This window comes from Spermophilus citellus, assembly GCF_964194105.1.
Source record: "Spermophilus citellus genome assembly, chromosome: 11".
Classification (NCBI taxonomy): Eukaryota; Metazoa; Chordata; class Mammalia; order Rodentia; family Sciuridae; genus Spermophilus; species Spermophilus citellus.
Window position 1 is genome coordinate 106,077,802 of NC_138192.1, and position 16,698 is coordinate 106,094,499.

A 16,698-nucleotide genomic window follows, 5' to 3' on the forward strand; every position below is an offset into this window, starting at 1 on the left:
CATTATTACTGTATGTATACATGTGACTGCATGACCAATATGATTCTGCAACATGTACACTCAGAAAAATGAGAAATTATATCCCACCTGTGTATGATATATCAAAGTGCATAAATGCATTCTACTGTCAGTATAACTAATTAAAACAAATTTTAAAATTAAAAAAAAGAAGTAGTAAATAAGATAATTTTGAATACATTGAAGAGACCTCTGAGATTCTCATCTGATTAGGTACTCCTTCAGAATATTCCTGATTTCTATATAACACATATGCCTTAGTAAGGGTGTTTTTTTTTTCAATCTGTTTTTCTAGGCCAAAGTAAACTGAGAGCAGAAAATCAGAAAGGAGATAAGAAGGGATCAAGAGGAAACTGAAATTACAGGAAACAGAAAAAATGTACAAGCCTAAAATGCTATTACTGCGTCAGAGGCCTGTGAATGTTTCTGATGTTTCAAAATCAGGGCTCCTTAAACTTTCTTGCTGAGAAAATTATAAAATTCAGTGTGGCTATAGTAAAGTCTATAAGTTGCAATCTGCTTATTTATGTCATGTATTTTTCCAAAAGGTTGTTTTTAGTGAGAAGGATTAGACCATACTTTGAAAGCATTGTATCAAAATGGTTTTGATTATGTATGTCCCAGTGCTATTAAAAAAAAAAAAAACCTTCAGTAACCTTTCCAAAAAAAAAAAGTTTCATAGGCCACAGATGATATGCTGCTGGGACTTTGTGGGTTTGCTCCATAGAAATGGAGTGAGGCTCTTAAAATGATAACAGAATTGAATAAGTAGATTTAAATTTTCACAATAGCTGAATACTTGGAGATAGAGGCAGTACATGGAAAGCAATCAGGCTTTGCTCGCAGAATTATAAAGCTTCTATGAATATGTGCTCAGATATTCAAGAAACCTGGGTTCATGGATCCCTCATAGTCATGGTTTGCAAATCAAATAACTTGTTCATTGTAGATGAAACTTACACCAGATCCAAAATGCCTGACTGAAAGACTTTTCAAGTGCCTCAATTTAGCAAGCACTTCTTGAACATCTAGAACAAGTTCGGCAATATGTAGTGGTCTAGAGACAGAAAACCTAAAACTACTCATTCAATAATCTAGGAAGCCAGTAGCATAATAAATTAAATGCATAAGCAACTTGAATATGATAAGGGCTGTGATAGACAAGTGTGTGAAGGATCATGGGTATTGAGATGAGGAGGCATCATTTTCTGCTGGAAAGACAAGTGTGAAGGTAAGCCAGCCTCTGAGCCTAGCTGGAAGGATATGGAGACACTCAGCAGGTACTTGGAAATGTAAAGGATGCTCTGGACAGAAGGAAAAGTTCAGGCCAAGTCACATGCACCAGAATGCAGTGCTATTCTTGGAAAACAGACCTCTTTGCTTGGGCAGAGTGGCCCTCTTCATGAAGGCCAAAATCATGTTAAAGCAGATGATGTGAAGCATGTGCTAAGGTAGGCAGCTGCTATAAAATGAGACTGTACATGCTCTAGTGCTGCCAACTTCCTTCTATTCTCCTGTTTTGAAAACTGTGATTTAAAAAATTCTAATTCATTCTTGTTTTTTTTCATTACTATTGTTTTTAAGTGAAATCAGATCATGAAAATCTGTAATGTAATGTGTTTTTGTAGGTTGGTTTGGTTTTGTCTTGCTCTTTCAAAAAATACTATAAGCAGATGTTGGTATGAAGTGATTTTAGGGCTTTGAGAAGGACTTGTACAGGACGCCCAAGTCAGATGCCACCTTCCTAGGCGGCCTACCTTACTCCAGGGAACATTGGCTCTACAGTCTGAAGTCTGACTTTGGGCTTGGGCTCTGGGTGTTGATAACGTCCCAGGAGCCCTTACTAAGGGCTCTATTAGAAACAGGCAGAGGCAGGAGCCAACATCTGTTCATGATTAATCCTCTCAACACCCTGGACTGATGTGGACTGTGCTTGGGCCATAGCCAGCTATGCCTGGGAAACCCAGACCTCTCCCTCATGTGTCTCTCAAATTCTGCAGAGGCCAGCTCTTTGCCTTTGCTTTCTTACTCTCCCCTATTTATTCATTAGAACTTCAGAGGTAGAGGGTCCTACAAAAGTATTGGCCTCAAGGCGTGGATTAAGCCACACAGTGTCATCAGTAATCATGGTAGAGGTAGTCCTCGGGCACCACTGAATCCCAGAGGCTGAATTACAAGGTTGTGGGACCATTGGATGTTGATGGTGTGCTTCAGAGGGCACATGAAACATCCTACAACCTACCTGACAGCGCCTCATGACAGAATTATCTGGCCCAAATGTGCAATTGTGGAGAAACCCTGTTGTTAATATTTGCTTTTAAGAGATGAGGATCTGTAGCTTTTATTAAATTCTCAAAGGGATCTAAGAACATATAAAGATTAAGAATCGCTTACAAAGTGGTTGAAAATTTGGACTCCAGAGTAACCCACACTAATCTGGTCACAGAAACACGACTTAGAACATTCTTTTAACCTCTCTATGTCTCAATTTCTTCTTTTAGAAAGTGGGGCCACAGACTAAAATGTGCAGGGTTGGTGTAAGGGTTAAATTGCCTTGTGCATCTAAAGTGTTTAGCATAATTACTATGTAACATAATAGATACATGCTTAACTTGATTATTTTTTAAAATTTTTATGGGGGGGGAGGTTAAAACAGTTTTATTTTAGATCACTTGGTATAAAGAAATGTGCTCTGGTCACAAGACATATAATTTGTGTTCTGCATTTAGACCTGACACTGCCAAAAATATGACTTATGTTATCACTTCTTCTTTCCCCCCCTTTAGTTCTTTTCAGTTATACGTGACAGTAGAATCCATTCTGACATAATTATAAAAGCATGGAATACATCTTGTTATAATTCAGTCCCCAGGACCTCACCTTCCCCTTCCCTCTCCTACCTCCTGCTGCCTTTCCCCTACTGATCCTTCTGCCATTTACTTATAGATTTTTTAAAAATTAATTTCTTGTGGATGTACATGATAGTGAGATTTACTGTGATATATTCATACATGTACATAGGAAAATTAGGTCAGATTCATTCCACGGTCTTTCCTTTTCCTATCCGTCTCCCTTCCCTGCATTCCCCTTTGTCTACTCTGCTGAACTTCTATTTTCCACCCTCCCCCCATGGGGGTTAGCTTCCACATATCAGAGAAAACATTCAACCTTTGATTATTTGAGATTGTTTTATTGTACTCAGCATGATAGTCCCCAGATCCATCCATTTACTTAACAAATGTCATAAAGTCATTCTTCTTTATGACAGAGTAATACTCTATTGTGTATATATCCACATTTTCTTTATCCATTCATCTATTGAAAGGTACCTGGGTTGGCCCCATTGCTTAGCTGTTGTGAATTGAGCTGCTATAAACATTGATGTGGCTGTGTCACTGTAGTATACTGATTTTAAATCCTTTGCCTATATTCAGAGGAGTGGGACAACTAAGTCAAATGGTTATTCCAGTTTTATCAATGAATCTCCATACTTCTCTCCACTGGTTGCACCAATTTGCAGTCCCATCAGCAATATGAGTATATCCTTTTTTCCACATCCTTGCCAACATTTATTTTTTTGAATAGGAAAAGAAGAGCTAAAACCATCTCTGTTTGCTGGTGTCATGCCCTTAACTTTACAGACGAAGAGAGCCAGCCATGCCAGGACCCTTTTATAAATCACATAATTTATCTGAGCCTATGTCTTTATATCTCTTAAATAATGGAGAGCACTATTTACATCACATGATCATTGGAAGAAGTGAGTGGGCAAAACATGCAAAATATTTGCACATGGACTGACCTATATCAGGTGTTCAACACAAAGGACATGTGGTACTCAAGCTTCTGGTCTTCAAAGGCTTGCTGCTTCTTCCTGTGATATATCCAGTTATGGCTGATGATGGGATTTGACGCTATCTCAGTACATGAAGAAGACCTAAACCTCATATCAGTTTTTATTTTCCCTGGATTATCTTGCTTAAGTGACTTTTGCTTTCTTCTCCTTTCTCTCTTTAACATTTTTTGTTCTCTTTGAGAATTTCCTTTACTTATTTCAGGAGGATGGATAGAGTTAGTTATAAAGTGTGCCAAAGGTGGGGAGCATGACTGAGGACTTAGCCTAAGGTGGGAAAGAGATTTTTTTCCCCTTTAACATATTCAAGCATGGCCCAGATTGCAATGAAATAACTATCCTAGAACTATTAAGTAGCATCCTTGTATAGTTGAATTCATTTATATCAAGTCAGTTGAGAGTTTATATTCTCATTTCTAAGTATTTTCTTGAACATAATATTAATAGAAAAATACATAAAAGGCTAACTTTCTTGGGCAAAATTATTTTAAATAAAAAAGACATGCAATTTTTAGGTATATTTGATGAGTCTGAGTAGTGAGTTATTCATTGCATCAGCTTCACTTTAGATGTAGTATGCATGTGTCATGTACAGCTTAGTAAGTAGACAGCTATGTCCCCTCCTCTAGCTTGCTTCCTTGCCTGCCATCCCCTGCACTGTTTCCTGTATCCACATCTCTGTGTGTGTCTCTTCCAGGAGACATGAATAGAGAATTGTCTTTGCTGCTTTTGAAAGTCTTCTTCTTGAAGTATCACCCCTTTGGTGACTAGTCATTGTCATCTGTGTAGAAGACAATGGTTTAGGGAATGGAGAACACTGTAGAGTTCAGGACTTGAACTCTTCCATTCCAACTTTAAACCTCAACTAGCTGAATAAGTCCTAATGTATATGGTGGTGGCTTCTCTTAAGAAGTGTTAGATAAATGGCTTCTCATTCTCTCTGGCCATTGTATTATTCATCTGTAAACATAAGAGGTATGATGAGATGACCTCCAAGGACCTTTCCAGGGATAAACTCTGTGATTCTATACTAAATGTTAAGACAGCTTCCTGGCGTCCCCACTAATGAAATTACCCATCATTTATCTTATAAAGAAAAAGCATACACCAATAGCAACAGGACAGTCAAGACTGGGAATGAGAGAGTATAGATTTTTATCATGCCCACAACTCTCGAGTGATACTTGTGATGAATGTGAATGTCTTTAAAAAAAAAAAAAAAATCCAGCTGCCCTGGGGTGAACTGACCTGTCTTTTTGTTTGGGGCTTGGTTATGGTACATACATCTTACTTGAATATAGTTTTGCATGTTTAAGACTTAGAATGTGTTTAAAAATAATCAGTTCACTTAATAACTGATAAGAGATTTTACAAAAACTATTTTCACATCTCTAGTGTGTTTCTTCACTCTGACCTTGACTCGTACTTCAGAGAGAAATTGCCAGGTGGGTTCTGGTTCAGATTTCGTTCCCTCCATCCCTTTTAATCCTCATCTTTCTTCTTCTTATCAAGGCTCTTGAGGTGTTCTGTCAAGACCACACCTCCATAAAGCTCAGCGCTAGATTCTCATTTCCTGTTCACAGCACTAGGATCTTGATCCAATTCTTCTGCTTCCTCTCCTCTTTAAAATGCACACATCAATTTCCAGCCACCCTACAAGATTTGTAGTGACCAGCTTTAGCCCTGTAGTCCTTCTTCCATCCTACGATGAATAGAATAAATTCTCTAGCTGTGCCTCCACTTTACCAGACTAAGCTATTAAGGATGCTTTGGTTTTGCCCCATTTCATGGAGCAAATCTTATTCTTTGAGTGACTTGCTCAAAATTGGATAACAGAAAAGAGATTTCTTTCTTGCTTAGCTTTTCCTGTAAATCTCATTTCCAGACTTGCTCCAAATGAGGGTAAAGGTTAAGTGAAGTGGGAAAACAAGAGGGAGGGAGGACATTAAGCTCTGTTGAGGCAGTCCACTTCAACAGCTTGCATATCTCATTTTACACCCTTCTCTGTTGATCCCTTTGGTGGGTGTGGACTCTTGTAGGTGGTCCCCATAACTTTGCATGGCCAGTGCCCCATCTAGCAGGTGGCATTTGCAGTGACTCTCTGCAGGGACTTTAGTTTTCTGGAACAACAGTTCTCACCCTCTGTCTCTTTCTTCTCTGCTGTCAGCAGAGCAACTCCCTCTGGCCATCTGCTACCGCTTTGGTCCAAGTTGATCAACCTGCCCACAGGATTTCTCTCCCAAGGCTATATGGTTTGTTTCTATTATTCATGGTAATGTCTGTTTTTCTCATTTCTCAGGGAAGTTTTTTTCTTTGCATTTCATTTTGCTAATTTGAGCATGGATCCTAGATACTTTTCACCACCCAAAAAAAAAAAAAAAAAAAAAAGTTTTCTTTTTCCTAGTCTACTATTGCAAAACTATAGCCTAGAGAAAGTAACAGGGAGCTACAACAGAAAGACTACAGTACCAAAGATTTTGGAACCTAAAATTGGTCAATTTTGTGTGCCTTGCTTTTGTGATCTGGGGCAAGTTACACTGCTTTTCTGCTTCTGTAAAATAATTATAAAAACATGAATTATCTTAACTTCTTGGACTCTGAAAATCACAAGAGGTAGTTTATGAAAAAGTTCTCAAAAAAGGTAAATTGTGGAACTATGATTCCTGTCATATTATTAATAGCAACTGCATGATAATTGCCTAATTCTATCTGTACTTCATGAAAGAACTTTCTGCCTGAGAGCAAAATAGGTATATGGCATGTCCCTATCTGAATTTTGACATTGTAAGCATCTTTTCTCCCAGGCTGCCAGGCAGGGAAATACACATGTCCCGTGAGTTGTCTTCTAGGCAAAGCAGTTTTTTAGTTACTACTATATACTTCTGCTCATGAGAGGCATTTGATTGAAGATGATTAGGGCCTTAAAGTGATGGAGCCCAGAGTTTAGGCTACCTGTCCACAGGCCGAGGTTCTTTGTGCCTTTGGTAAAAAATGTTCCTTCCAGGAGATGCTGGCTAAAGGTGCTCTTCAGACAGTGTCCCTGGAGAATGCTTGATGATTTCTTTTGTCAAACTCTTTTTGCTAGAAAATATGAACATGGGCCTTGGGCCTTCACACTGCATACCACAGTATTCTTGTTCAGATTAGCAGACAAGCAACTTTGTTCTTGTGTTAGAAAAAATTACATGAAGGTTGTTTTTTATTTTTTTTAATACTATTCAATAGAGGTAGCAATGATATCAGGAAGACATGCCACTACTTTAAAAAATGCAACATTTAAGCATGATGGCTCACCCTGCCTGGAATGTAAACCCTGGTTTCAAGGGATATGACTACTTCTGTTTGTCTCTAAACCCCCTTCTCTTGAGTCAGCAACATTGTCCCTGCCAGAGCCAATGGCAGACTCAGGCTGGATTAGTATGCTTGCCAAAGACTTAGGTAAGAGGCATTATATTAAGGTCTAAATATTGCAGCTCAAGCCTCCGAGGTTTCTAAAAAATTCTTCCACACAATTCATTATTGTTAGTGTTTGTGACTGTCTGATAAACTCCAGAACATTTTTCTACCATGGAAAATAAATTATTCCTAATAGCTGGAATTCCCACCTCCCTTGTTTATGTACTTAAACCTTTCTCCCAAATCAGCGACATGTCATCACCAAACTTTTCTCTGTTATATACCATTTTTCTTTCCTCTGTGTTAGGATGGTCGCCTACGAATGAATGACCAACTGATTGCAGTCAATGGGGAGTCTCTTCTGGGAAAGTCCAACCATGAAGCTATGGAAACACTTAGACGATCCATGTCCATGGAGGGAAACATACGAGGGATGATCCAGTTGGTGATTCTTAGGAGGCCAGAGAGATCAATGGAGGTGATGCAAATCTTGATTTTCCTTGTAAATTGCCTAATGGCTACCAGAATATGCAAATTTCCATTAACAGTGTGGTAGCTGGACTCATGGTGACACTGCCTGGGAAAATATACCCTAAAAGGGCTCCAATATGGGGAACAGGTAGTTGTATGTTTTAAGTATAAGGTATAAAAAGGTGCATGTAAAGTAAGTTCTTTATCAACGATGACAGGTCCATCTTTTTTAGGGTTTTTTTCATTTAGAAATTACTAGAGTTACAGACTTATTTTTATATACTTTTTGGTTGATATGCTAGCAATATCTATCCCTTCCTGATCAGACTTGTACCATGTTTTAAGGGAAGATCATTATAATACAATTGGTTTTCTATATTCTCCCCCATAAACTACATATAGATAATTAGACTTACTAATTTAAAATTTGATCTTTTAAGCAAGCTGCTTACTTCAAGTTGTTTAAAAAAAAAAGATTGAAGGCTTATTTCTGAGATTATTTAAATCATGATTTCTTTGTGAATTTTTTAAGTATCAGAAATATTTCACTAGCAAATAAATGTAAGGATAAAATATTCCTAGAATTGTAGTGCATTCCACTGTCATATATAAATTAAAAAATTCCTAAGGCATTATTTTCTCTTACATAGAAGAATAATTATTAAATGTTCCTAATAATTATTTTAGGAAAAAATTAATAGTAGTAGATGTTAAAAATCAGCATATCCTAGATAATCTTATCAGGATATTCTGAAAGACCAGAATATGTTTATGTAATACAATTAAATGCAAAGTCATATAGAATACTATTAAGAGCACCAACATAAAATGCTAGTCTTAATAATAAATTTCACTTAAAATTTAAAAAATGAACAGGACTGTCAAAGTAAACTAGTAGATGATGATGGGGCTCCTGAAAGTTTAAAGCTTGCGCTGTAAAGTTTAGCATTTGGGGGTTAAAATCCTAGGTTTGCCTTTCCTGGTTTTGTGACTAGATACATTTATACTTAAGTGCTGTAGATGACAGATATTGTTATCTGTTTTATCCATTAATGGATCTTTATTTCCCAGTGCATAATAGATACATAATAAATATTGTTGAATGAATAAAAAAAATTGCAACTGAGATCTTCTTCATCTGAGAAAGTAGGCCTTGAGTAGTAAAATTATAAAGTATATCTTCTTTTGTTACATTATCAGCTATTGGAAAGGAGTAATTGTACCTTTTACATGCTTCTGTATATAACCTTGTAGATGTTAAATAAATGTAAATTGGCCAATTACTGGAGACTATATATAATGAAGGAGCTCATTTTCCACATTTGCGTCTGCTTAAGTGACAGAGTCTTCCATGAATATTTAATGGGCTTTACTTAATGTACACAGTTAGAAGGTCCTTATGTACTGTTTCCTACCATGAGAGAAGTGGCTCCATCTGGTTTCATTGGGTTCTTCCTCTAGAGCCCTATGATTCCATGGAACCCATTTGTTGGAGACAGGTGTGAAGGATGGCTTAGGGGGGCCTAAGTCATCCCTTCTGTGTATCTGCATATTAGCACTCCCTAAGGATTTATTTTAATAGAAACCTCACTAACAGAAAAGTCTGTAAGATGTAGCACAAAAGTATTATGCTCATGTAGACAGCAAAAGCTAAAAAGGAAAAGAATGTGACCTTAAAAGACTTAGCCAGGCCCCCACATCTCCTCTTTCCTAATTTCATGTCTCTTTCTAAAATATATGTGAATGCTACAGCATAGGTGTCATACATTTTGGCTCATGGAGTTGGGACTCTTTACTATTTGCATTCTCCTTTACAGCAGGTATTTTCATCTTAATTTCCACAGTCTGCAGTGGATTGACATTATTCCGTCAGAAGAAAGTATTAACTTTCAGTTCATTGCCCATCCTCAGAAGTGTCTTGCTAATATCGTTCACCAGGGAATCGATCGGGAATAAGAACTGGGGCAAAAAGCAATTTTTATGAGGACATTTAAACAAGATCCATTTTCTTTTCCTAATATTTACATGCTTTCCATGGGGAATGAGCAGGCACTTGACTCTCAGCTTTTGAGACTCTCTATGGTACCCATGAAGATTAAAGAGTATTATTTCTTATAAAGACAGAAGCCTAATGTACAGCTTATCATTATTAAATTTGAAAAAAAAATTGCAGCTATTTGATCTCCCAAATCTATGTGTTACTGTGTCAAAGCATATGTTGTGCACTTGTGTTTGTGGTGTATTCTCCTGTGCAACAGCAGTTGCCCTCTGCTACAATAAAAAAGCATCTATAACCTAAAAAGGTCTCATCACAGCTCAAACAATCAGGCAGAGCAATTAGGCAGATTTGGCAAGAATGCCAAATGATTGCTTGAACATTATATTGATATTTAAAAAATTGAAGAAGCTACTTAAGAAAAGTCAAAATATAAAGTTGTTGTTGTGGTAGGGAGCAGTTCCCACCTTACCTAGTTGTATAAGATATGTAAACAGTTTTGATGAGAACCTAGTGAAGAATATGTAATGAGCCCTTGATTGAATCAAAATCATTTTAAATAGAAACATGTTTTTCAAAGGATGAGCTTCAGGTTCAATGGTAATTCTATTTGAGCCTAGAGACTTGGTATTAAAAAATGGGTTATGACCTGGTTTTGTTTTTCTCTTTCCCCAAAACATTTTCCTCCCTGCTGCCAGCTCATCTTGGTAGAAGCCGAATATGTTTAAAAATCCATTATGTGTTTTATTGGCTGGGACACTAATGGAGGGCTCCACGACAGCTCTATTTTACAGGCTGAATACTTTAATTAGACTGGTTACTGATCAGTTGTTGGGATATCGATTGTGTCATTTATCAAAGAGCTGGCAAAGCAGAAAATTTTTTTTCTCCCATGTTGTTATTGTTAAATAAAAACACAAGGCTGTGCTAGGCAAGTTGCACCATTCCTTCCTGTCCTGTTTTCAGGAGTGGCTTGCCTCCTGTACCTGGCTTGGTTTGACTAGCATTACGGAGGCAAAGGGTGACATGTTGGGTGTGGGAGAAGTGTTAAAAAGCGAAAGGACCTTTAGCAACAGAAAAATTTTAATTATCAACAATGCATAAATTGAAGGCTTTAAATATTTTGTTTAGACACTGAATTTTTGTAACTAAAGAGGAAAAATAGAAATCAAACGCATTGTTTCCGCCAAATGCTTTCCCAGATGGAAAGAGCTCTGGGGATCAGACTGGGACTCTGTTTTGCGGCATGTTCATCTCACAAATGGTCAAGGGAACAGCTATGAAATGAATTCCAAATTATTTTCTTCCTTGAAATCTGTTAGGGAGAAAAATAAGATGAGCAAGAGCAAGACCCAGTTCTCTATGCCTCGGTCCTCTTCAAAAAAAAAAAAAATCAGCTGGAGTTCTCTGTAATCACCTGCCTCCTATTACTTCTTCAGCTCCTGTGTAAGATGGCTTGGGGGGTGTTATTCTGGATACTGCAGTCTTGAGAAAACTGTGAATTTGCTTACAGACTGTCAGAATCTAAATAGGAAGGGGAAATATGCGGGTGGAGGGAGGAAAAGCTCTTAGGAGAAGCAGTCTCTGGCATTGTCACTACGGTTTGTTTCAGCTCCTGGCCAAAGACCTCGTATGTGGGGGACACAACCTGCTTTGGTTCCGACTTGTCCTGGAGCATATGCACTCCACTGGGGAGAAAGAGAGACTGGGTAGTGGCAGAGAGGGAGGGGGAGAGAGGAACCAGCTGGTTGGCAGAGAAACACCCTTGGCATGAACTGTGTACTTGTATTGACACTGCCACAAGCTGTACTCCCAGATGGAAGAAAATTTGAAAGAAGCCAGTTGTAAGTGGGGAAAAGAATAATAAAGTTAATCCTCTTTTGTGTTGGCTATCAGGATTCCTAATCCTTAACACCACATTGTCAGTATTTTTAATTTCATATTCAAAAAAAAAATTCTTATACCCACAGGGCCTTTTTGAGTTTCTACCGTCAAAGACTTATATAGTAGAGACTCTTGAAAGACTTGATCATTCTTTTGCTCTACTAAAGTTGACCAAGTTGGAACATTAAAAAAGAAAATGTAATTTTAATTTTTATCCCTTAGGAGCCTGCAGAGTGTGGGGCATTTTCCAAGCCATGCTTTGAGAACTGTCAAAACACTCTAAGCACCTCCAGGCGAAATGATAGCATATTGCATCAGTTTGGCACTTACAGTCCACAAGATAAACAGAAAGGTAAGATTCTATCCATTTTCATCCCCTGTGAATGAAGTGAGAAAACAGTACCTTTATGTTTAAAAAAAAAAAAAAAAGGCGAGGGGGGACAGCGAGGAGTTAATTAGACTAAGAGCAGACTTCCTTACTCAGAGTGCTGAGATGGGTGGGAATGCTGACTCAGAACTTGTGAATCAGATTCCTGGCAAGGCCGCCAGTTTAAGTGACAGTTTTTTTGCTTGCTGCCCCAAACATGGAGGGTTATATATAAAACAAACCATGACTAGAGAATCAAAACGGCAAACTGAAGGCAAACTGGTTTTTTTTTTTTTTAAGATCTTTTGATCTGGGATGTTATCATTGTAACTTTAAAAATGTGTGGACTTACATTAAACCATGAAATGGTCATAATGTGGCTCACAGATTTATGCTCACTTCTAAGCTGTGGCAAGTAGTTAAATAGCACAATCTGAGTTCCTAACATGGCAGTTGGAATGTTCTTGGTATTGTCTTGCTACACTTTCTCTCATTATCTGGTACAGATCACATTTCTAGTAGAGCACCAGATGTTTAAAAAAAAAACCCTAAGTTTTCTTCCTCGGCTTTCAAAAATTATACTTCGGGTCACCAAGAAAATTGTTTTATCTTCCCATATCTCTTTTCCTTAATAACTTTCATTCTTTATATTGCAAAAGCAATACATATTCATTGTAGAAAATTTAGAGAAAAGCAATAAAAAGAAAATTTAATATCACTCATACTTCTTTCTATCACAGATCTTAATCAATAACATTTTTATGTGTATTTTCAAGTCTTTCTTCATGCAAATATGTGTACATAAAATGAAATTAAAAGGAAATATACTATAGGTGATGTTTAAGAAATTAGTTTTTAATTTATAGCACATTATGAGCATCTTACTATGTCACTGAATATTCTTCTACAGCTTCACATTCAGTTAGTGGCATATTATTTTATCGAGTGAAGGCACTGTATACTACATAATCAATCCCCTATATTTTGGATATTTAAGATGTTACAAAAATTTAACTATGTAGCTCCATCAGAACAGAATAAATCTGAGGTTGTTCTAGAATTAAATTGTTTCATCCAAATGGGATGCTGGTTTTTTTTTTTTTTTAAACATTCCCCCATTTTTAGTGAGAGTAGCAGCAACAGCTGTCGCCATTTATTAAGTGTTTACTGTCTGTTAGATACTGTGTTAAGCAATTTACATGCACACTCAAAGTGGTTAATATTACTATCCTCATTTTACAGATGAAGAAATAGAATGTCAGGGAGAGTAAACAATTTACCCAAAACTGCATACTTGATACAGGCAGAGCTGGATTCAATTCTTGTCTCTCTGACTTCCTTTCATGCCCTTGACTTTCAGTGGTCCCACAAAATGAGTAAAATCCTGACATCTGAAACTAAGAATGTCCAATAGAAGTTGACTTTTTATCCAGGAAAAAAAAAAGTACTCCATATGTCTTTCACCTTAAATAAATTAAAAGTCTTCTCCATAATAAATAGCAAGATCTCCTTCTGACACCTTTAGTCCCAGTAGTAACAGAGTCAGGAAGAACAGCAAGTTTTCTGGTCTAGAACAGCCTTCTTCTTACTATGCCCATGTTAAGATAGCAAACACTGACATCTGTATTAAAAAGTCTCCTCTTTACAAAATTTGATAGGCATTTGACTCTAAAGCAACATGTGGGCCTGAGACTGAGTTTAGAGTTTTGTCTCTAATTTCGTCAGTAATATCCAAAGGAACATTGGACATATTACCTCCTTCTTGGTTCATTTTCAGTATCTAAAAAATATCAATGCTGAGGTGATAAAAATATCAAACATTTTTAGAGGACATTGATAGGCTCAAGTAAACTGGGTAATATCTTTAGAAAAAAGAAGTGATAGCTAAAACGATGAAACTAGTCAACATGTTAACATAAACCTAGAATGCTGAGAGTACATCTTTAATCCCAGCAGCTCCAGAGGCTGAGACAGAAGGATCGTGAGTTCAATGGCAGCCTCAGCAAAAATGAAGCACTAAGCAGCTCAGTGAGAATCCTGTTTCTAAATAAAATACAAAATAGGGCTGGGGATGTGGCTCAGTGGTTGAATGCCCCTGAGTTCAATTCCAGGTATCTGCCCCCTCCCCCACAAAAAAAGATGCACCCAGGAAAAAAATGTAAATAATAAAATATACTCAAAGCATGTGCTAAAATGAAATGTGATAATACTTTGGAGCTTCCATAAAATGTTCAGGCCTTGTATGTCTACTGAACAAAGAATTCTATGGGTATAAGTGGCCACAGACAACCACTGGGAGTTTATCTGTTTTCTTCTTCCTGAGACATAGATGCATCCCAGCAACTTTTACACATGTGAAAACACCATGCAGATCAGCAACCCACAAGATTCCTCTTCACCTTGATTTTCCAAATTAACAAAATAAAAAAAAAAAAAACTAACACTCTCAAGAAGTGAGCCCACTAAACCTTAATTATTTAAAAAAGAGTTGCTCTTATTCTCTGTCGATCTGTGATACGATACTAGTTTACAATTTTGTGCTTTACATTTCCTTTGCATTTATATTCCGTGGCTTGAGGACTACTGGGAGTCACTGAGTTCTGGGCCATGGATGGTGGTAACAGGCCACCGAGACTCATCAATCTCGAGTATTGACACATGCCACCTATTTTTTAAGGACCTCATGTAGAAAAACAAGATTAACTTGACAAAGTGTAATATCTAATGAGGATAGGAACTGGTACAGCCAAAACAGTAATTTTTTTTTTCTTCCCCTTTTCCTTTCCTTTGTATATTTAACAATCCAAAGTTGATATTCCGTGTTCCATCTATTTTTGTAATAATAGTGCATACCACCCACAGTTTTCTGGTATTTTATTTTTTATTCCTGTCAAGCTGTTACACACAAAAGGCATTTTTAGAACTAACATTTGTAGAAATTCACATTTGTGTTGGAGAATTGCTAGCAATGCTGGGGATGGAGCAAGAGGGGTGCTCCGAGAAGGCAATAAGAATGGGTGCTGTGTCCCAGTGGTTGACTGTAAAATCCCACTAAGCATCTGAATGTTAATGAGGTGCCAACTCTGTTTTCTGAGGAATCTCACTGGCAGGTCTTACCCTAGGGCAAGTACCGGGCTAAGTGCAGTTGTCTGGGTTGTTAACTCCTCTCCTTCTTCCCTCTCATCTCTCCTCTGTGCTCTTCTCCTGCTTCCTTTCCACTTTCAGCTCAAGTACCCCAATCTTCCCAGCATCAGCATCACCCACGGAGTTAGGCCTTTGCTGCCCACATCAAATCAGATGTTTTGTTTCTGTGCCCTGTCCCACTAAATCTATATTCCCTGGAGTCTTTTAAGGAGACACATAATGGCATCATTCTCCTTAATGGGAGGCCTCCTGGGAAACAGCATGCATCCACCCCAAGTACCATGGAAGCCACTGCCTCTGCAGTGCTGGTCAGAAATTGGATTATACTCTCCAATTTGACTAATGTTTATTGGATACCTCCACTGTGCAGAATACACTATCAGGCATGGAAAGATAAATGCAGTGCTTGTACTGCCCTCAAGAAGAGACTGAAGCAGGGGTCATCAGACTTTGTCTTTAAAGAGCTGGATAGCAATATTTCAGATTTTATGGGCCATGGTCTCTGTTTTAGAAATTTTGGCTCTGCCATAGGAGTACAAAAGCAGTCATAAACAATAAATAAACAAATCAGCATGGCTGTGTTCAATAAAATTTTACATGCAAAGCCAGATGGTAGGATGGTTTTAGATCAGGGCCATAGCTTTGCTGACCCTTTGTCTAAAGTCCCAGTCTCTTTTACCTAGCTTTTCTGATCTGACTTTTGCAGGATGGATCCCACAAAATCAACCAAAGAAAAGATGGTAATTAAAAGAAAAGCCATTTAACCATTATTGAAGTAGTGAATGGAAGACAAATTTTCCACATTCACAGATATGTATAAATACGCACAAAGAGATATCTACCATTAAGAATGTACCTTGAACAATCACCTTGTACACTCAATGATATCTATAAAATCTGTAGGATATGAGAATTTCAGACTTTCATACTAACACAGAGCTTAACCAAAAATGTTTGAATCAAGAGAAAAAAAAAATTTTTACAGCATCATAATATGTTATTTAAAACTGAACTAAGGACATAGAGTCAACATATAAGATCCTCAGCACCACATAATATAAATAAATAAAATAATTGTGTCCAACTACAACTTAAAAAATTATTAAATAAAAAAATAAGATACTTACCTCTGTACCATTATCACTTTAAGAAAAAAACAGATAGGTCATATGAATGCAGTAAATTAATGATTATAAGACAAACAAACAAAAAAAAATGCTTCAAAACTTAAAATAGCTACAGAAGAGGCACAGAAGGGGAGGGAAAAGAGAAAGGAGAAGACAAAGAGGAAGTTATCTCCAATCTAGTAAGAGAAATATAGATGAATACATGATAGCTTGGTAAGTCAATAAATGGCTCATGGCACAGGCAGCATTCAATAAATGTTATACAGGAGGAATTACTCTGTATAATATTAAGTAATAGATAAACCAGTATGTTAAGGGGTAGAAGAAGACCCTGATGCACCTTCCTTGGCCACAGCACGGTTTAGTAGGGCTTGGCAGGAGAAGAGTGCTTCATTAGTGCTGTGCTCCTGGCAGTGATTAAGGGACCTGAACTCCTTCTGTT

General features: G+C 37.4%; 1 protein-coding gene across 2 annotated transcripts in view; it reads left to right on the forward strand.

Annotated features, from left to right (window-relative positions):
* The window catches only part of PARD3B (par-3 family cell polarity regulator beta), a 1,004,964-nt gene that overhangs the window by 573,002 nt on the left and 415,264 nt on the right, over positions 1-16,698 (forward strand). For both annotated transcript variants that reach the window (XM_081260439.1, XM_081260440.1), the window contains 2 exons: positions 7,575-7,745; positions 11,841-11,970. In XM_081260439.1, the coding sequence (XP_081116565.1) occupies positions 7,575-7,745; positions 11,841-11,970 (301 nt within the window). The remainder of the gene's footprint in view (positions 1-7,574; positions 7,746-11,840; positions 11,971-16,698) is intronic.